General features: G+C 37.5%; 2 protein-coding genes across 3 annotated transcripts in view; one reads left to right on the forward strand and one right to left on the reverse strand.

Moving 5' to 3' along the window:
* Positions 1-1,852: 1,852 nt before the first annotated feature.
* Positions 1,853-18,947, reverse strand: LOC103095781 (zinc finger protein 260-like). 2 transcript variants are annotated; one of them, XM_056812839.1, is made up of 6 exons: positions 18,761-18,947; positions 14,170-14,349; positions 11,977-12,538; positions 11,650-11,773; positions 10,816-10,911; positions 1,853-5,472 (listed from the first exon to the last, which is right to left on the reverse strand). In XM_056812839.1, exons 4-6 carry the CDS (start codon positions 11,681-11,683, stop codon positions 3,593-3,595), a joined length of 2,010 nt encoding a protein of 669 aa, XP_056668817.1. In that variant the 5' UTR covers positions 11,684-11,773; positions 11,977-12,538; positions 14,170-14,349; positions 18,761-18,947; the 3' UTR covers positions 1,853-3,592. The 2 variants fall into 2 exon arrangements, with proteins under 2 accessions (XP_056668817.1, XP_007477714.2); XM_007477652.2 differs by lacking the exon at positions 11,977-12,538 and having other exon boundaries at positions 1,854-5,472.
* An 84-nt stretch (positions 18,948-19,031) lies between these two features.
* Positions 19,032-22,318, forward strand: part of LOC100028476 (zinc finger protein 883-like) — a 36,361-nt gene continuing 33,074 nt past the window's right edge. The window contains exon 1 of the mRNA XM_056812812.1: positions 19,032-19,474. The gene's annotated coding sequence lies outside the window, so the exon portion shown is untranslated. The remainder of the gene's footprint in view (positions 19,475-22,318) is intronic.

Consider the following 22,318-nt stretch of genomic DNA (forward strand, 5'->3'; position numbering starts at 1 on the left):
GTAGCTTTTGGTCTCAGGGAAGCAGGAAGCATTTTGCTGACCTTTGGTCTCCATATTTTAAAACAAAACTCAAATCTCCTCCCATTACACTATAACAATTTTTCTCCTTACAGGTAGAGGCTGTAAACCTCAAAATTTCTCAGACTTATGAATGTTAGGGGTTTCCCCCATTGGGGAATCTTCTACTTAAAAAAATTCCCTAGCAGATGGTGAGAACTCTACTTGAGTGTGGGGGCTCCTTGCCTTGGGAGTATCCCTACTCCACCCTACTTAGGACTGCTTTAGGACAGAGCTCCTTGAGAACAACGAAAAGTACTTTGATCCATGCTTATGGAAGGGACAGGAAGTTCTTTGAGTCAGGACTGTTTTAGAATTGATACAATGGGATACTAAGTACCTATAAAGGTGGGGCAACTTGTAAACTACTTAAACCTAAAAGGATGATAACTTATTCAGAGGTTTTTTCTAATGAAATTTGTCGACACAGCATTTTTTTCCTGGCTTACTAAAGAGATTAAAACTACTCAGCTGTGAATGGGCGGTCCTTTAAAAACATCTACAGTGATTGGTAGATGTAAGGACTTAGGGGAGGTGACATAGGAGATTTTGCCCTTAAAAATAAGAGCTCAGAGAACTGGATCTGATTCTGAGGGAGTTCATTTTGAGAAGACTCATTCTGAGGATCTCGATTTCTGACTCTCATTCTGAAGGAGAGTTCCTTGAGGAGCTCCTCTGAGGGGCTCTGTCCCTCTGGGGTAGGAGCTCTGGAGGCTCTTGAGAGAGGCCCTTTGAAACAATCTCTGGCTGGAAGACTCTTTGAGGAAGGACGTTGGCCTGGTGTTTCTAGAATCCTTGTTTAGTCAGACCTTGTGGTGAGTGTTAAAAAACTGACTGATTTCTCTTTTAAGACTCAGGTCTAGGCCATATTGGCTTGAAGCCCTTCATACTTATTCCTTTCTTACTCTCTCTTTCTTTGATTACTCATTGTATTGTTAATTAAAATCTCTATAAAACCCAATTGACTTGGGTATTTGAATAAATTGGGAATATTTCCCTGGCGACCACCTTATATTTGATTTTAAAACCCAAGAGCTGTAGTGAAACATATTTCTGCTGTCAAATTTATTCACCCTCTCTTATATATATCACAATTTATATCTTCCACTATTTTAATCACTACAGTTTAAGACCTCAACCATTTTAAATCTCACAAGGCTGAAGCCCTCAGCTACTCTGGAATAAAGGCAAGCATTTTTATCTTGCAACTCCACATCAGGCTGAGGAATGCAATAAAAACTCATTGAAGCTATAGGTACAGAGCAAGAATGTTGGATCTTTTGATAGAGAGTAATTGAGTCCATTATTCCCTAATCAGCCCCCAAGTCCCTGTACAAAGAGAGTTCTAAAGCTTGTCTATGGGATGAGTGTCTTCGGTGATACTTTTTATAGTCAATATACCAGACCCTTAGAGATAAGAGAGTTGGGATTTGATTCATTTGGACCCTGAATTTTAAAGTAATAAGGAAACAGATTGAATATTCCTGGTCACTTAAGGGTCGCAGAAATAGATATTATTAATTCAAAATCAATGGAGATCATTTAACTTTAATTCTGAGGTCAAATCCAGATTTTACCATCAGTGACCTCAATTCTTTTGGATTGCTTCACCTTTCATATAGGAAGCAATGTTTACAAAATTCTTCACTATATTCTATCTTCCATACTTAAGTTCCAAAGTTAGCAATTAAACCACATGATCTTTATAATCCTTCCAATTCTAATTTCTATGATTCTACTTCAGATTAAGGGGAATGTTATGCATAATGTCAACCTATCTAGGGCTAAAGATAATTAATTAATAATTATGCCACATAGATACTTTCCATAATAAATATCATTCTTCCACAAGGGAAAAAACCCATCATAGGTCATTTATCCACTATCTTTTACTGGAAAAATTAGTAGTTTTAATAAATACACTTTAAAAAATCTTATACTTAGGCAGTATATTAAATCTTATATTGATGAATCAACCAATCAAAGTATTTATTAAATATCTACCATTTCTCTGGCACCACAGTAGGCACTGGAGACCCACAAAGAATGAAACAATCCCTTCTTGTTTACATTTGTCACCTCAACTGTCATTTAAGTATATATCAAAGCTTTATTGCAGACTGAAATAGTTCCAATATTTTATCATTTTAAAGAATCTCTCTAGTAAGAATCAATTCATAATTTTTAATGTTTTGTTTATAGTTTTTTAACTGTTATTAGTGCTTTGTTTTTACATATTACATCTTTAGAGATGATCCCCATTCAATGAAAGTTCTCTTATAACAAAATAAAACAATTTAAGAAAACTGAATGGTCTCATCTGAAAGTGAATACAATCTTCAACATCTGTAACATTGCTCAAATCTCTTTTTTCCAATTGCTTCTTAAAATTAACAAAAGTTTTATTTTGTCTCCTACTTCTCACCCACTCCAAAAGAAAAACAAATATCTTGTAACAAACGTTCATAGTTAACAAATTTCCTTACTGTTTATCTTTCCAAAAAAATCACATTCTGCACCCAAAATCTACCACCTCTGTCTGAAAGTTAATAACATATTTCATCATGTCTTCTGGAATCAGATGAATGGTTGTTTATTGATCATAGTTATCACAGCATTTTAAACTATCTTTATATATAATAATTGCATATTCTATTCATTTCACTTTCCATCAGTTTATTTTTAAAAAAACCTTCAAAATTGCTCATCTTTAAATTACTGACAAGAAGTATAAATTATTCTGGTTCTAGTGGCTTCACTCTGCATAAGTTCATGTAAGCCTTTCTGTGTCTCTGAAATCATCGATTTCATTTCTTATTGCACAGCAGTATTCCATCACATTCCTATATCACAACTTATTCAGCCATTCATCAATTGATGGGCATCCCTTTAGTTTACAGTTTTCTGGCACATAAAAAGAGGTGCTATAAATATTTTTTATATATAGAAGCTTTTCCTCTTTCTTTGAACTTTACCTTGCCTGACAATGGTATACCTGTATCAAAAGGCACACACTGTTTAGTAATAGCTTAAATATATATATATATATATATATATATATATATATATATATATATATATATATATATATATATATATATACTTTCCAAATGTTTATACCCATTCACAAGTCAAGCAACATGGCATCAGTGTTTGTTTTCCCAGAGCCCCTTAAACATTTGTCATTTTCCTTTTTTGTCATCTTTGCCCCTCTGAAGAGTATAAGGTAAAATCTAAAAATTGCTTTAATTTTAATTTCTCTAATTAGTAGTGGTTTGGAGAATTTTTTTTCCAAGTGGAGACAGCTTAGATGTTTTTTCTTTGAGAACTGCCTGTCCATATCCTTAGACCATCTATCAAATGGGGAATGATTATACTGAAAAGGTTTCTCTTCAGTAGGAATTATCTTATGTTCAGTAAGCAATCTTCTCTGGCTTAAAGCTTTCTCATTTGCATTACTGAAAGTGTTTCTCTTGAACACAAATTATTTGATGTCAAGTTAGCCTTAGATTATTGCCCAAGGTTTTCATCATGTTTAATTAAATTCAAAGAGCAAACCACTGATGTGAATTCTCTCATGTGTTTTAAGATTTCCCTTCTGGCTAAAGGCTTTTCCACATTCATTACATGTATAGGGTTTTTCTCCAGTATGAATTCTCTTATGTGCATTAAGGCCTCCCCTCTGCCTAAAAGTTTTTCCACATTCATTACATGTATAGGGTTTCTCTCCAGTATGAATTCTTATATGCGTATGAAGTCCTCCTTTCTGACTAAAGGCTTTTTCGCACTCATTACATTTAAAGGGTTTCTCTCCGGTATGAATTCTAACATGTTTATTAAGATCTCCCTTCATGCTGAAGGCTTTTCCACATTCATTGCATTTAAAGAGTTTCTCATCATGATGGATTGTTTGATGTGACCTAAGGCGTCTCTTCTGGTTGAATGTTTTCCCACATTTATTACATCTATAGGGTGTCTCTTCAGTGTGAATTTTCTGATGTTCTACCAGGAATATGCTATATTTGAAACTTTTGCCACATTCCTTACATGTAAAGGGTTTTTCTCCAGGATGAGTGATTGTACTTCTATTTAGGTTTTCCTTCCCGTTGAAGATTTTTCCACATTCATTCTTTTCAAAGGGTATTTCACTCATATGAAGTCTCTTATGTGTTTTAAGGTTTCCCTTCTGGCTGAAGGCTTTTCCACATTCGTTGCATTTAAAAGGTTTCTCTCCAGTATGAATTCTTTTATGTGCTCTAAGACCTCCCCCCTGCCTGAAGGCTTTCCCACATTCATTACATTTATAAGGTTTCTCTCCAGTGTGAATTCTCTTATGTGCTCTAAGACACCCTGTCAGGCTGAAGGTTTTTTCACATTCATTACATTTATAAGGTTTCTCTCCAGTATGAATTCTCATATGTTTATTAAGATCTCCCTTCAAGATAAAGGCTTTTCTACATTCACTGCACCTAAATGGTTTCTCATCATGAAGAATTATTAGATGTGTTTCAAGGCTTTGCTTCTGGCTGAAGTTTTCCCCACATTCCTTGCATTTATAGGGTGCCTCACCAGTATGAATTTTCTGATGTTGCATAAGTAATGATCTATACCTGAAGCCTTTTCCACATTCATTACATTCAAAGTGTTTCTCTCCAGTATGTATCATTTTATGCCTATATAGGCTTCCTTTCCGGTTGAATGCTTTTCCACAGTGATTACATATATAGGGCTTCTCTCCAGTATGAATTATCTGGTGCTGTACAAGATATGAATGGTATCTGAACCCTCTTCCACACGCATTACATTCAAAATGTTTCTCTCCAGTACGAATTGTTTTATGAGCATTAAGCTTTCCTTTCCGGCTGAAGTTTTCTCTATAGTCATTACTTTTATATGGTTTTTCTCTAGTATGACTGTTTCGATGTACAGTAAAGCATGAAATGTTCCTGAAAATTCTGCCAGATTCATTATGCTTATTATTATTATGAATATTTTTTCTGTGGTAATGAATAAGGTTTGACTGATAACTGAAAGGCTTCCTGTAATTACTATACTTAAAACTTTTTTTCCCTAAGGCAGTTCTATTATTTTTAACTAGGTCTGAAAATTGTTTGAAACTCTTTCCATCTGTATCCGATTTAGGGAGACTTTCTCCAATAGAAACTCTCTGGTTTGCCCCCAAAACAAGCTGTCTCCCAAATATATTCCATTTATTAGTTGTTGCTACCTGCCTATATTGTGTCTCTTGCTTTCCCCTTTGCCTCTCTAACCAGTTATCATGATGCCATGCTTCTTCCAACCTGGAATCCCAGGGGCCATCGTTTGAAAGTCTCTCTTTAGAAGATTCTTCTATACAAACACCCTGCTTTGGAGTTGACTCTTTGGTTTCACATCTTGTCTTCTGAATAAAGGAATCTGAAAGCAACAAAAAAATATTATTATCTATTGTTTCCTATGCTAAGAGAAATAAATGTGATTTATTTTAGATTCTGTCTTCTCTTTCAAAGAGGATAATCATCTAGAAAAGGTAACTCTTAAGAGGGATTTGAAGGTTAACATAAGTAAACAATAACATAACTGGAGATTCTGAACCTAATGACTTCTATTCAAAGCTATAAAAAACAATTGTAGATGTGAATTTTAAAACTACTCCACCCTAATCAGACCATTCTTTAGAAGATCTGATTTAGCTATTTCCTGATCAATAACAATGGAGATACTTGAATAACAGGATCAGGTCTTGGAAAACCCACATTCTCCACCCTACTCAGTTTAACAAAATTTTGAAAGGTCTGCATCAAACTCAAGATTCAATTATCTGAGGAGATGGCCTTCAACAGACATGTGCAAAAAAAGGACAGACCTCTGGGCTGTCCTAAGTCAAGCTAAGTCCTCATTGGTATAGATGAGACGCAGAAAAGTGAGGTAAAAATGTCCATATAAGGCACGTCAGTTTCTACCTCTTTCTCTTTCCCTGGAGAGAGAACTCTGGCTGGCAGCATGCTAAGCGTTTTGACATCTTGGAGTGTTGGATGATGAGTTTGCCCCGGAGCTGATTTCAGGTTCGGGCATCTTAGCTAAGCCTCTTCGGAGGTCAAGCTGATTCTTTCCTCCTTCACACTCAAACCCTTACTTTCTAGATCTCCTGTCTTCCTGCCCAGTATTAACCCCTTCTTTCCTCCTTCTTTTGAAAATCTTCTCTACTATATCAATTAAATCACCATAAAATTCGGCAGCTGACTTGGGTATTTTATTATTTGGGATTCACCCTTTACAATTGCATCAGAGTACCAATTCTCAGGCATTTCTTGGGGAAAGATCATGGTGACCAGAAAGGGAAAACAGATTAACTGAGGAAAGTATGGCACAATAAGCTTGACAATAACATTTAGCAAAATTCATGAGCATACAAATTGCAAGTATTTAGAAAACAAAGAATTTATCTCTAAAACCCAGCATCAATTCCACAAAAAGAGATCGATCATGTAAAACCAATCTCATTACCTTTACTTATTATATTTCTGGCCTGATGGATAAGGACAAGCTACAGATTTGGATTTCTAGTTTTTAATAAGCTATTGGGCAAAAGCTATTAAAATGCCTTTGTCAATAAGATGAAGAAATGCAAATTAGAGAGTATAACAGTGGATTTATATATGCTTACGTAGCCTTATCCCCAAGAAGTTTTATATCTTTAAGCTCTATATTTGGCCCAGTCCTATTCAACATGTTTATAAATGGTTTTGCTGAAATCATAGAAGGTACTCCTTTATAATTCTGCTGTCACAGAAGTATCTGAGATAACTAATACAACATATTTTTTTAAAAAGAATAGAAAAATGGGCAAGAAAAAACAACATGCAATTTAATAAATATAGAAGTAATCCCTGCAATTAGGCCATCAGTTATAGTATAGTATAATATATATACACACACATATATATAGTATAGTATACAATATAGTATAACTGATATAGTATAACTTTATAGTATATTATATATAACTGTTATACAAATACAGGATTGGAGAAACATGTCTGGGCAATAGCTCAGCTTCAAGGACCTAGGGACTTTTGCTGATCACAAGTTTTATTTAGACAACAATAAGAACTAGTTCCTGCTATTCTCATGCTCTCTATGTGGACAAGGAAGGATACTGATTAAACAACAGTACAGTAAGGTAGACTTGGAACTAGTTAAATGACTGGACCCAAAGAAAAGTCATTATTAATATCTTAACATTGACTTGGAGAATGTTTTCTAATGGACTGTCCTAGGATCTATCCTTGTTCCTTTGTTACTTAACATTTCAATCAATGGCATGGATGAAAACACAGATGACATGTTTATCAATTGTGAAGAAAATATGAAGCTAAAAGGAGTGCCTAACATAATGGACTATGGTTAGGATCCCAAAAAGTCCTGACAAGGAGCTTAAAGTCATTAAAGATAAATGTAAAGTCCCAGTTTCCAAACATCAACAAACAACTCTAAACTAAAGGAGCTGTGGATATCCCAGAGAATCTCACTGAAAAAGACCTGTGGATTTTGATGGACTGAATCATCAGTAGGAGTTAACAGTGTGCTATCATAGAAATGACCTGCAGATGCTTAGTATTTAAAATAAGGGAAGTGACTACCTCAATGAATTCCACTCTGTCCAAACCCCATCTGGAATATTGCTTGGAAGACTTATGAGCTAATGGAAAGTGAAGTGAGTAGAAGCAGAAGAATAATATGCCACATATAATAATACCATAAAGATAATCAACTATGAAAAGCTTATTAATTTTGAGTGCTGCAATGACCTGCCACAATTCCAAAAGATGAAAAATGTTGTCCACATCCAGAGAACCAACAGACTCAGAGGGCAGCGTAGGCTTTAAATTAAGATCCAGCAACACTCAGACACCTTCTAGCTGTGTGATCCTGGGCAAGTCAATTAACCCCAAATTGCCTGGCCCTTACACTCTTCTATCTTAGAACTGATACTAAGACAAAAGGTAAGGATTTTTTTTAAAAAAGGATACGCTTCCTATGGTCAGAAAGGTCAGAGAGAGGGAAGGAAAGGATGCTATTTTGAGGAAAGATGATGATTTTGGTTTTGGAAATATAGAGTTTAAGGTATAAACTCTTAAAGTAATCCACCTCCAATATATAAAGCACTGCAGTAGAGGCCAAAGACAAAAATGCAAGTATCTTCCCATGAGGAAAAAACATTCTACTGGCTATGCCTACAGAGGAGGAACAACTGAAGGGATTCAGGAAAGCTTCAGGGAGAAAGGGGGTTCTGAAGATCAGAATTCTGAGAGGCAGACAAGAGGAGAAAGTGCATTCTTGGCATGAGGAGCAATTTGTGTGAATGCCAAAAGGCCAGAATTGGTACATTCACTGCATAGGAAGAGCAAGCCACCCACTTTTGCTGGAACATGAACAGTAAGAAGAGCAATGATGTAAGATATAAAACTGGAAGGGTGGACTGCAGTCAAATTGTGGAGAGCTAAGGCTGAGACACTGAGACTTTCAAGGTAACGGAAGCCACTGAAGGCTTTTTTGTCCAAGGAAGAGACATGATCATATCTCTCTTAGGAAGATAATTTGGCAGCTGTGTGGCACATGGATGAGAGAGAGGAAACCCTGGACACAGAAGCATCAGGAGACAATTACAACAATCCAGGCAAGAGGTGATGGGCCCATAAATAAGGTGATAGTCATTGGAACAGAAAGAACAGGGCAGATGTGGAGAATTCTGGTTAAATATGGTGAGAGAAGGGAAACATGAAGAATGACTCGAGGGTTACTTATCTGGGTATCTGGGAGCAGGTGGTACTCAATACACAAATGGGAATTTTGGAGGTAGGATCACGTTAAGAGGGGAAAATTACCAGTTCTGTTTTGTTGAGTGGAGATGTCCAAAAGGCAGCTGGCAATACAAGATAGGGCTTGGGGGAGAGATTTAGCCTGGATATACAATTTTGTGAATCATCTACAAAGCCATGATCAATGAATCCATAGGAATTGATGAGGATGTGAAAGGAAAAGCAGAGAGTAAGGAGAGAAGACATCACCTCACAGTAAAACTTATCTGGAACATGGAGGAGAAAGAAGCAGAAGGCTGGAGACAGAGCACAAATGAGACAAGAGAAAAGAAGATAATGCCGAAGGCAGAGGCGGAACAGCTCAAGAGACAGAAGGAGAATAAGTAACCCAACATGAGGAGAATCACAGTAACTATAGGTGCCAAGGAATATCGGAGTTGACAGGTCCAGCTTATAAATGGGCAACACTTCTCTTTTCCAACTCAAACTGACAAGATCATCTGGTTCTATTTGCAGACCTCTAGTAAGGGAGAATCCATCACCTTTCAAGTCAGACTATTCCACAACTATCACTAGAAGCTGGCTGTGATGACCAGCTTTGATAAGTCCTAAGTAAGTCTCAGTCAAATCAAGGGCAAGTGGCCCAGGAAGATAGTAGATCTCTATATTTTTTATGGGTCTACACTTTGAGGCCAGATTGAATAAGTTTAATTCTGCTTTAACATGATAGGTCTTCAAATACTTGGACAGCTATCCTTAAACCTCTAAAGTCTTCTCTTCTCTAAGCCCAACAGTGCCATTTTTTCCTTCAATTAATCTTTGCTTCAATTAATCTAATGAGAAGCCCAGGACTATATACAATATTCCAAGTGTGGTCTGACCAAGGCAGAGTTCAGTCCAGAGTCCAGACTCTCAAAGAACCCCAATTCTAAAAAAAAAAAAAGTCAGAACTCTCAAAGAATCAGAAGGGCTCCTGGAAGCCATCAAGTCCACCTCTACCAGACTGAGAACCCCATTTGAAGCCTCCCCAACAAAAGCCATGAAGTGAAATGCCGCAAGGAGGGACCAAATTAGAAAGAGAAAGCCCTGGGAAAACAGAAGAAAAAAAAGCACCAGTGGGAGAGGGGAAAGCAATAGCCTGAAAGAGAGCCTCAGTTTGTCTAGCTATAATTCAAACCAGCCAGGTAACCCCAGATAAAATAAGACCTCTTTGAGCCTCAGCCTCCTCTGCTACAAAATAGGAATGAAGGGGCATGATTCAACTTACAAGCTGGCAAAGCACATTGTGAGATGTAAAGTTCATATTATTGCTATCATCACAGAACTCAATAGCAACCACAAAGATCATTTTTCACACAGCAGTGGCAGATTAGATTATAAATTTTAAGGAGTGAAAGGGAGATTCAGTGTAGGATGACATTTTTGGAGGGTGAAGAGGAAAGCTGGGCATTGAAAAGTAGGAGAGAAAAAATTTCAAGTTAAATAAGACAAGGAAACAAGAATAAGGAAGGAAAAAATTGGGGTGATGGGAGTATTTTAAATAAAGGAAAGATTAACTGATATCTAAGAGCAGTAAGAAAGGAAGTTCTGAAGGGAAGGGGCATTAAGGCTGCAAGAAGATAAGAAAATAAACATAGGAAGAAGTAGGAAAGGATGCGACCTAGAGTTTAAGGGGAAGGATTAGTATCATCAGACTGAAGAAATGCCTTCATCTCTGAGACTGAAGAAAAATACAGAGAAATTCTGTACCAATACAGAAAATCAGGAAAGGTGAGCTAGTCACGTGAAACTTGAGATTAGGGGACAGAACTTACATGGCTCAGCCCCAACATTTCTCCACAAGCCTGGGATCCTTTTAGTAGAGTTCCCTGTCCACCCCACCGACCAGCTAAGTTGCCATTAAGAATAATCCCCATCTTTCTATTCCTCACTTACTCACCTTCAAAGAAAAAAGTGGCTTCTTCCTCTGGCTTCCATGGTGTTTCTATTCTTTCTAGTTGGGAGATGACTTTGGGTTTGAAAACCGGATGTCCTGCTAATGGAGAAATTAATTGGAAAATTCTAAATTCAGAGATATTTCATCCACTTTACCCTCTTTCTCTCTAGGACACAGAGAATGTGCTGGAGCAAGCCCCAGATGGTGGTACAAAGGACATCTAAGGGACAAAGTCAGAGAAAATCAGCTCATCTTAACACATCCTCTACTACAAGGATGGAGACCTTTCTTGCATTCAAGGATCTACAGTGAAGGTCTTTAGGGGAGAACTTTTGACTGGAATGAACAAACATTAGAGAAGGCACAGCCTTCAGGGAAGTACAACAAAGCTGCTCATTTCTAATTGTGCAAAACCAAGGTCTTTCAGCAGAAGAGAAAGCAGAAACATCTTGTCTCTGTAGTAAAAAAAATTTAGGAATCTCTCCACATTACCTGTTTTCATAAGACTCCCTATACCTAAGCCAGGAAGGGCAGCTAGGTAGCACAGTGGACAGAGAGCCAGACTTAGAGTCAGGAGGACCTGGGTTCAAATTTGGCCTCAGACACTTCCTATCTGTGTGACCCTCAGCAAGTCACTTAGCCCTGACTGCCTAGCCCTTAACTCTCCTCTGTCTTAAAATCGAAATACTGAGTATTGATTCTAAGATAGAAGGTAAAGGGTTTTGTTTTTGTTTGTTTAAGCAGCCAGGCACCTCAATACTCCCTAGTCAATAGAAAATAAGAATGCAAAGACTACCAAACAGAAGATGATACTTATAAAGAGAAAGTCAATCTGACCCAGGAAGGCAAAGTTTTCATAGTTCTCCAGCATCACATCTCTGAAGAGGTCCTTCTGAAAAGAGTCCAACAGCCTCCATTCCTCCCAGGTGAAGTCCACAGTCACATCTTGGAAGGTCAATATCTAAAATGTTAAAACACATTCCTGCTCACCTTGAAGATTCCGTGTATATACCATACTTCATATTAGATTGTATATGACAGAGAAAAGCCTACAAATCACCCCCACCCTGAGAGAAGAGGGAATCATGCACTCTACTCATCTAAGAGTGGGGTTTCCCTCCTCTCCCCAGATAGTCGGTCAATAAATATCTGTTAAGTACTTACTCTGTGCCAGGCACTTCTGGAAACACAAAAAGAGAAAAAAGACTGTCTCTGCCTCAAGGAGCTCACAGTCTAATGGAGGAGACAAACAAGCAAACAAATATGTATAACCGATCTATATAAAGGATAAATAGTGAGTAATCAGGAGAGGAAATGCTTTTATTTAATTAATTAGTTAAATTAATTAAAAGAAAGTAATCACATACTTCTCTACTGAATCAATCAAAAGTATAAATTAGACAGGATAAAGTGCTTAATTTGGGAAGAATGAAGTATTTCAATCACTTGATGAAAGCAAGATGACACCACAAACAGGAAATATGTCATGCTTGATTGAAGAGAATTGATCACTTCCTATGAAATTGGAGTTTACAATTCAGGAAGACTTTGAGGCCGACCCTTGCATCTGTACCAGAGGGCAGCAAGGAAGAGGGCAAGTTCCCAAGAATCTGAAATCACCACTCCCTCTCTCCTTCAAATGACCAAGTCACTGGAAAGTTGGCTTCGGGCCTGCTTCCCCATAACATGATCCGTAGACCTTGGTCCTTACATGGCTGTATTAACCCTAAGAACAGAAGACATTCTATAGTTCCAGATAAGAAGATCCATCTCATGTGGAAATATTAAGGGAATCCAGCAGTCATGTTTTTAGCATTTTACTTTTCACCTAAGATCCAGTTAGTTGTCCCCATGTCAAATAAATTTCACTTAAGATAAATAAATTGTATATGGTCAATTTTTTAAAATTCTTTTTTATATCTAAAAGTTTTCAAAGAAATATTCAAAATCCTGAATATTTATATTAACAAAAGAGAAAAAGAAAAAACTAATTATCTGAATGTGCAGTTCTAAAAACTAGAAAACTGACAAATTAATCATCTAAAATAATCACAAAAGAAGATATTTTGAAACTACGAGGCAACAAATGCAGACTTGCAGAAAAAAATAACTGATCTAATAAACAAAAACCAAGTGTTTCTAAAAAGACGAGCCAAAGCTGAATAATCATGTAATAATAGGTATTACTAATGACTAATAAATTATCATTGTTATAGATGGCCTTTATATGATGCTTTACAACAAATTAGCAAAATCAAAAAATTAAAAGGGAATTTATAACCAATGGAAAAGTAATAAATAAAATCATCAGAAACTATTTTATTTCATTTCATTGCAAAAAATAAAACTTAAATGAAAGTTATAAATACTTTTTTAAAAAAAGATCAGGAAACAGAAAACCTAAATAAACCATTCTTAGAATGAGAAATTGAACAAGGAAGAAATGAACTCCCACAAAAAAAAGAAAAAAACTAATTTTGAAACTGGAGAACCTGGATTCATAGCTCATACATGACCTTTAACAACTTGTTTAACATAAAAGGAGGCAATCAGACTAGATGACCCATAAGGTAACTTCTAATTCTAAATTTAGGAACACTGCACAATATTTCTATCAAGTTATAATGTATACACTATCCCTTCTTTTAACAAACAAAAAAATATCAAAGATTAAGGTAGCATTAGTTAGTCACTACCACTCATTTATCTGGATTCATTTACCTATTTTCTGAACCTATATACCTGGTGAGGGATTCAAACAAAAATACCTTGGAGATTTGTATAATGGGCCAAAAGACATTTTTTAAAGTATTGTAAGTCTGATGTGTATATTTTGCTGCCTCAGTAAGCCTATTTATGGCTAGGAATCAGATCTAAGAGCTTCTTCAGCTCATAGAATATAGCCGAGTATAGGAGGCAAAGGATTTGGGAAGAGAAAAGGACCTGAACTCAAGAAGACACAAGTTCAAATGTTACGACAGAAACTTATATATAGCTTGTGACCTTGGGCAAGTCACTTACTTCCTGTCTACTTCATTGCCTCATCTGTAAAATGGGGTATTATAATAACAGCATCCACTTCCCTGGATTGTATGAGGATTTGTAAAAAGCATTTTGCAAACCTTAAAGAGTTATGTAAGATGGAGAGTCAGACCCAAAGATGGGAGGTCCTGGGTTCTTTTAAGTTTAGATTATCTATGATCTGCTGTCAGAATCCCCAAAGTCTACTCAGGGTACAAAACCAAGATTTGGGACCCTGATATAATTTAGTTCAAAGGGAAGATACATACTTTGAGAAAAGGGATGGCATTTCAGGAGAGCGAGAAAGAGAGAGAGAGAGATGAAATCCTAACTCACCTGGGATTGGCTCCTTAAGGGTCTAGAAGTCATTTCGTCTTTCTCCTTGATTCTCCTTTCTTAGGGAAGAGAAATGAAGGACAAGAAAGAAGTCAGGAAGGAGACGAATTCTGCCTTGTAGCAGCCAAACCTATTGGGATGGAATTTCCCACATCCCACTTGGCTGTGGTTCCCACAGTCCTGTCAGAGGGAGAAATCAAAGGAAATCTAGGATCAGACCCATCTTCTATTAGAACAAAAGAGAAAGGTTATGGACATGAGGTTTTAAGGTTGGAACAAAAATAATATCCATAGAAAGCCAAGAAATAGTAACTATCTTTGATAAGTTAAAGTCCCTAGGTCTAGAGAAACTGCATTCTTCAGTATCGAGGGTTTAAATCAGAAACTTACACTATGAACAAACCTTAGCATTTTTTTTTTTACTTTAGATGGGTTCTCACCTGTGCAGGAGAATTTCTCATAAGTGGTCAAAGACATTAAGAACAGATTCCTATCACTATATATAAGAAACAGTCCAGGAAGTCACTGCTTTCTTTCCTTATTTATATCCCCAGCATTTAGTATAGTGCCTGGCATATAGTTGCACTTAATCAATGTTTATTGACTAAGAAAAGAAATGGATCATTCTCCAATATAACAAATCTTTCTTTCTAAAACCAAGGACCAGCTTTATTTGTAATTCAAATAAACTAGAAGCATTTCCAGTAATATCAGGGGTAAAGCAAGGATGTCTATTGTCACCACTACTATTTAAGTGCTAAAAATGCTAGCTATGGTGATAAGATTTTTTTAAAAAGAGAAACTTAGGGAATAAGCATAGGCAAAGAGCAAATGAAATAATCATCTATTTCAAATAAAACAGTTTACTTAGAGAACTCTAAAGAATTAACTTTTAAAAAGTAATTGAAACAATTTCAGTAAAATAAACCCACCTACGTCATCAGCATTATTTCTATGTATTACCAACAAAAAAAAAAACAAGAAAAGATTAAAAGAGATTTCATTAAAAACAACTATTGGCTGGGGACAGCTAGGTGGCTCAGTGGATTGAGAGTCTGTGAAAGGGAATTCTTACCAACAAAAATAAAACAAGAAAAGATTAAAAGAGATTTCATTAAAAACAACTATTGGCTGGGGACAGCTAGGTGGCTCAGTGGATTGAAAGTCTGTGAAAGGGAATTCTTTTTTCTCTCTGTCTATTCTGAATTTACATTTGTGAAAAGGGAATCCTTTATTTTCTTTGCCTAGTTGGAGTTGATACTTTGGTTGATATTAACTTAAGTATCCCTACTTAGTACCTCACTAGACTGAACATAGGATTAACTCTCCTTTGTCTACCTTTTAAACTGAATCAACAAAAGATTGAACACCCTACTTGGTGCTAGGTGAGAAGCCAGCAAGATACTTGGAGAGCTCCACCTTTTTTTTTACCTCAGTCAGTCAGAAAATTGTGAATTCTTTTAAGAGTTCACACAAGAGTTCACACTCTCAGAAACTGATCAGGAAACTGTGAACCTTTTTGATAAGAAATTGACCTTCAGATGGTGGGCAGTGCTAGACAGTTTGGAAACTGTGATTGACCCCTGTGAAGAGGGGAGGAGACAAGAAGTCACCATAAAAAGCAAGCCCAAACTCCCTCAGAGCAGATTGTCTTTGAGAAGACAGTCCAAAGAGATTGTCTTCTGGAGATAGTCTTCTAACTGTGGAGACTCTTCGAGGGAGCTTTGCTGGAGTCTGTGGCTTGGAGCTCGGCTTCAACTTAGACTCTTATTCTTGAACTACTTCATTGAGTATGTGAAAGGCTGACCCCTTTCCTAGTTTCCCAAGAGATTAACTTCCATCTTGGAGGAAGCCACATGGTTACTCACTACCGGCCCTCCTGGCTGAAGACTAGTATAGGTATTTTTTCCTAACCTCTCTCAATAGTTTCCCCTCCATTTTGGTAAATAAATTTCTGACTTGAGATATAATAGATATTGGTGACCACATAATTTCATTAAATTATTGTCCAACCATTAATTTTCACCTTTACAAGTCAGGCCTAGAGATAGGAGACCCTGAATTCAAATCTGGCCTCAACACTTCTTAGTGGGGTAACCAATTGCCTAGCCTTACAACTCTTCTGTCTTAATGATATTAAGACGGAAAGTAAGAATCTTTTTTAAAAAGCTACTGAAAGTATTAAATACATGGTAGATACTTGCCATTCATATGGATGCAACTACATAACAATCTTTATGCAAATGAAGATAACGATAATTGGAGAAATAATAATTCTTCATGGATAGGCAATCTAAATGCCAATACTACCTAAATTATTTTACTTATTCTGTGTCCTATGAACCACATGGCCCCAAAAAACTATACAGCTACAAAAAATAATAATAAAATTTATCTGCAGAAGCAAAAGATCTAGAATCTCATGAAAATAATGAAAAAAAATTGGAAAGGGGACCTAGCAGAACAAGATCTCAAACAAATTACAAAGCAATAATCATCACAACATTTTAGTAGTGGTTAAGAAAAAGAGGTCAATCAGAAAAAAGGACAGGGTACCCAATATATAGAAACAAACGGACCTAGTAGCCTAGTATTTTACAAAATTAAAGATCCCAATTATTAGGGTAAGAACTCAATACTCAAGAAAAACTTTGAGGTAAATGGAAAAACAGCCTGGAAGAAACTAAGTAGAAACCAACATTTCACAAAATATACCACAAAAAGCTCCAAATGATAGAAGAGTTAAACATAGAGTGATATCATAAACAAATTGAAGGAGCAAAAGAAGAAATTATGTGTTAGATCTATGGGTTGAGAAAGAGTTCATAATGAAACAAAAAACAGAGAGAATCAAAGGAGGTAAAATATATCACTTTGATTACATTTTTAAAAAACGTTTTTGCACCAGCAATATGATGATCCAGGACAGTTCAGAAGAACTTAATGACAAAGAATGCTATCTACCTCCAGAGAAAGAACTGTTGGAGTCAGAATGCAGATGAAAACAGATTTTTTTTTATTTATCTTATTCTGGGATCTTGGTATTATATGAGTGCTATCTTACAACAAAGATATGGAAGTATGTTTTGCATGATAATATCTGTACAACCCAGACTAAGATGCTTACCCTTTCCAAGAGGAAGGGAGGGAAGGAGACAGTTTGGATTTTATAATTTCTGAAAACATATGTTGAAAATGGTTATTACTTGTAATTGAGAAAATAAAATATCTTTGATTTTTTAAAAGTTTTTGCACCAAAACCAATGCAGCCAAAATAAAAGAGAAAGTAAATGGAGGGGGAGGGGAGCAGGAAGGGAAACTCTAAAAAGCTTCTCTGATAAAGATCTCATTTCTAAGATATATGGAAGGGACTCAAATTTATCAGAATAAGAACCATTCCCCAATTGGCACATGATCAAAATAGAAGAATAGATTTTTTTTCAAAAGAAGAAATACAAGCTAATAAACAGCCAAATGAAAATATGCTCTAACTCTTAATAACTAGAGATATGCAAATATATTAGTTATGTATCTAAAGTGATCAAAGAAAGTATGAACAAAAATATTTAAAGCAGTTCTTTTGATCACCACTATTTATTTAAGGAGTAGAGGCATCGAGGCGCCACAGAAGATAGAGAAGTGGATCTGTTCAAACCTGAAATCAGACTCTGGCCGTGTGACCTTTGGCAAGTCAATTCGCCCTGTTGCCCTCAGTTTTCTCATCTGTAAGATGAGCTAATAAAGGTAATGGCCAATCACTCCAGTATCTCTGCCAAGAAAACCTAGTCTGGAAAAATAACTAAAAAATAAACAAAAATTTAAGGAGTGGATCGGGGACTATTTTTCCTCCAGATTTCCACCAGCTACACTGCTTTGGGGCTTTTTGGGGCCGTCTCTGATGCAGGTGCTTTTCTCTCTGACGCCATCATTTGGCTTCCTTTTGTGTGCCATCTTCCCCCACTGAGTGGAAGCTCCTCGAGGACAGGGGCTGTCTCTGTATCCCCAAAGTTTAGCTCAGGGCTCACTGACTGGCTCTGTGGCAGCCAAAGCTGGGCTAGCTGTGGAGAATCTCCATCTATGGTAGGATACTACTGGGCTGTAGGAGGGGATAACGTGGGTGAGGCTTTTCCAGGGCATGGCCAAGTTGGGGAGGGAAGATTTTTTTTCCTATTATTGTTAAGTTTTTCTTTCTTTCTTTCTTTCTTTCTTTTTTTTTTCATTCTCTGGTGAGGAGGGGAGACAGTGAATTTTTTGTTGATTGAAAAAAAAATCAAAATTTAATTAAGAAAAAGTAAAAACAAAATAAGAAAAGAGCCTGGAGGTCTGAATCCAATCTTCATCATTTGTTAGAAGAGAAAGCTGGGTCTCAGAGAAATTAGAAGCCTAAGAGCAGGGTCCCAGGGCTGGGAAGGTTGGCAGGAGGATTTGAACCCAGGTCCCGGCTCCAGTGTACCGTGCAGGATACTCTATATCTTTTATTAATGTGGCTCACCTTATTTTTCTTTTATGTCCCTCCCCAGCCGCAGACCCAGGAGTCCACAATGCGTTGGAACCCCCTCGTACAATAACACACATTCGCGTTCACACTCACCTGGACCGCTGGAGACCCAGCAATATCGAAATGCGGAAACCCTAAGGCTGCACTCCCGGGACTGCGCTTGCGCAGAACGAGGACAGAACTACGCCTCCCAGAAACCATCGGCTCCGGACAAGTTAGATGTGAAGTAGGCGGAGAAAGGCTGCAACACGTGCCTGGAGTGTTTACTCCTGGGTTGATTTTGGAAAACCTTTATGGGAAATGTAGTCCCGGGACTACTTCTGCTCAGGCGCCCTACACAGTTCCCCCAGCTACGCCTTGAGAAGCATTTATTCTGCTCCGCGAGGTCACGGGTCCCTGGGGGTCTCTGGGCCTGGGTTGACATCAACTTCTTAAGAACCGTGCCGGGTTTCACTGCCGTTTCCATCTTCCCAAGCCCTCCACCGGCCTCCTTGCCAAGATGCTCGGGCGCGCGTCCTTCCTGCCGCCACTATCGTAGTCGCCATAGCCGGCTTCCCACCCCCACCCCCAATTCCTTCCTCCTTCTCCTCCTCCTCCTCCTCCTCCTCCTCCAGGGTCCCCGCCCTGGAAGAGAAGAGGGGTCGGGGCCGAAATGGATGAGGCCTCCGTAAGCGTTTGTGTCATCTCCGTGTACGGGCGGGTGGGCAAGGGGGAACGAGGCGGCCTGGGGTTCCTCTGACCGCTGTTCCAGAACCCTTAGTAGTGCATCTCGATCCCGCAGATGAGAGGCTGCCCTTGCAGTCCTAGGTGGGTGCCGAATAAGGGGTGGTGGGGTCTCTCTGGCAGTGCCTTCATTCTGGGAAGTCGGGGGCTCTGGAGCTCAAACGGGGCCCAGGCAGCGGAGGGATGGCGCGTGGGGGCGCTTGTTACCTCCAATAGGGCTAAAGAATCAGAGCCCGAGGAGGATCCCTGCGCTGGGCCAAAGGACCAATGCCGAGGTCGGATGGCAGAGGATACTAGCAAAAAGACTCCAGCAAGTGATCAGAAGGGTCATCCACCATGATCAAGTAGGATTTATACCAGGCATGCAGGGGTGGTTCAACATTAGGAACACGATCCATATAATTGACCACATCAACAAGCAAACTAGCAAGAACCACATGATTATCTCAATAGACGCAGGAAAAGCCTTTGATAAAATACAACACCCATTCCTATTAAAAACACTAGAAAGCATAGGAATAGAAGGGTCGTTCCTAAAAATAATAAACAGTAGATATCTAAAACCATCAGCTAATATCATCTGCAATGGGGATAAACTAGACGCATTCCCAATAAGATCAGGAGTGAAACAAGGATGCCCATTATCACCTCTACTATTTGACATTGTACTAGAAACACTAGCAGTAGCAATTAGAGAAGATAAAGAAATTGAAGGCATCAAAATAGGCAAGGAGGAGACCAAGTTATCACTCTTTGCGGATGACATGATGGTCTACTTAAAGAATCCCAGAGATTCAACCAAAAAGCTAATTGAAATAATCAACAACTTTAGCAAAGTTGCAGGATACAAAATAAACCCGCATAAGTCATCAGCTTTTCTATATAATTCCAACACAGCTCAGCAGCAAAAACTAGAAAGAGAAATCCCATTCAAAATCACCTTAGACAAAATAAAATACCTAGGAATCTATCTCCCTAGACAAACACAGGAACTATATGAACACAACTACAAAACATTCTCCACACAACTAAAACTAGACTTGAGCAATTGGAAAATTGGATAGGACAAGGCAATATAATAAAAATGACCATCCTACCCAAAATTATTTATTTAGTACCATACCCATGGAACTCCCAAATATTTCTTTACTTATTTAGAAAACACCATAACAAAGTTCATTTGGAATAACAAAAGATCAAGGATATCCAGGGAAATAATGAAAAAAAACACAAATGATGAGGGCCTTGCAGTCCCTGACCTTAAACTATATTACAAAGCAGCAGTCATCAAAAAAATTTGGTACTGGATAAGAGACAGAAAGGAGGATCAGTGGAATAGACTGGGGGCAAGAGACCTCAGCAAGACAGTATACGATAAACCCAAAGATCCCAGGTTTTGGAACAAAAATCCACTATTCGATAAAAACTGCTGGGAAAATTGGAAGACAGTGTGGGAGAGATTAGGAATTAATCAACAGCTCACATCCTACACCAAGATAAATTCAAAATGGGTGAATGACTTAAACATAAAGGAGGAAACCATAAGTAAATTGGGTAAACACAGAATAGTATTCGTCAGACCTTTGGGAGGGGAAAGACTTTAAAACCAAGCAAGACATAGAAAGAGTCACAAAATGCAAAATAAATAATTTCAACTACATCAAATTAAAATTCCCTGGATATCCTTGATCTTTTGTTATTCCAAATGAACTTTGTTGTGGTTTTTTCTAAATCAGTAAAGAAATATTTTGGGAGTTCCATGGGTATGGCACTAAATAGAAAAATAAGTTTGGGTAGGATGGTCATTTTTATTATAATGACTCGTCCTATCCATGAGCAGTTAATGTTTTTCCAATGGCTCAAGTCTAGTTTTAGTTGTGTGGAGAGTGTTTTATAGTTGTGTTCATATAGTTCCTGTGTTTGTCTCCGGAGATAGATTCCTAGGTATTTTATTTTGTCTAAGGTAATTTTGAATGGGATTTCTCTTTCTAGTTTTTGCTGCTGAGCTGTGTTGGAGATACGTAGAAATGCTGATGACTTATGTGGGTTTATTTTGTATCCTGCAACTTTGCTAAAGTTGTTGATTATTTCAATTAGCTTTTTTGGTTGAATCTCTAGGAATCTTTAAGTAGACCATCATGTCATCTGCAAAGAGTGATAACTTGGTCCCTCCTTGCCTATTTTGATGCCTTCAATTTCTTTTTCTTCTCTAATTGCTACTGCTAGTGTTTCTAGTACAATGTCAAATAGTAGAGGTGATAATGGGCATCCTTGTTTCACTCCTGATCTTATTGGGAATGCATCTAGTTTATCCCCATTGCAGATGATATTAGCTGATGGTTTTAGATATATACTGTTTATTATTTTTAGGAAGGACCCTTCTATTCCTATGCTTTCTAGTGTTTTTAATAGGAATGGGTGTTGTATTTTATCAAAGGCTTTTCCTGCGTCTATTGAGATAATCATGTGATTCTTGTTGGTTTGCTTGTTGATGTGGTCAATTATGTGGATGGTTTTCCTAATATTGAACCACCCCTGCATGCCTGGTATAAATCCTACTTGATCATGGTGGATGACTCTTCTGATCACTTGCTGGAGTCTTTTTGCTAGTATCCTTTTTAAGATTTTTGCATCTATATTCATTAGGGAGATTGGTCTATAGTTTTCTTTCTCTGTTTTTGACCTGCCTGCTTTTGAAATCAGTACCATGTTTATGGCATAAAAGGAGTTTGGTAGAACTCCCTCTTTGCTTATTATGTCAAATAATTTGTATAGTATTGGGATTAACTGTTCTCTGAATGTTTGATAGAATTCACTGGTGAATCCATTGGGACCTGGATTTTTTTCTTAGGAAGTTCTTTGATGGCCTTTTGGATTTCATTTTCTGATATGGGATTATTTAAGAATTCTATTTCTTCTTCTGTTAGT

The sequence above is a fragment of the Monodelphis domestica genome, chromosome 1, assembly GCF_027887165.1.
Source record: "Monodelphis domestica isolate mMonDom1 chromosome 1, mMonDom1.pri, whole genome shotgun sequence".
NCBI classification, from domain to species: Eukaryota; Metazoa; Chordata; class Mammalia; order Didelphimorphia; family Didelphidae; genus Monodelphis; species Monodelphis domestica.

What these genes read in the sequence shown, in the direction of transcription:
- LOC103095781 (XM_007477652.2), bottom strand. Translation starts at nt 14,202, where the DNA reads ATGACTTCTAGACCCTTAAGGAGCCAATCCCAG. An exon ending in CCTTAAGGAGCCAATCCCAG is followed by an intron (nt 11,774 to 14,169) that starts GTGAGTTAGGAT and finishes TTAACATTTTAG; the next exon opens with ATATTGACCTTCCAAGATGT. An exon ending in TGAAAACTTTGCCTTCCTGG is followed by an intron (nt 10,912 to 11,649) that starts GTCAGATTGACT and finishes TTTCTCCATTAG; the next exon opens with CAGGACATCCGGTTTTCAAA.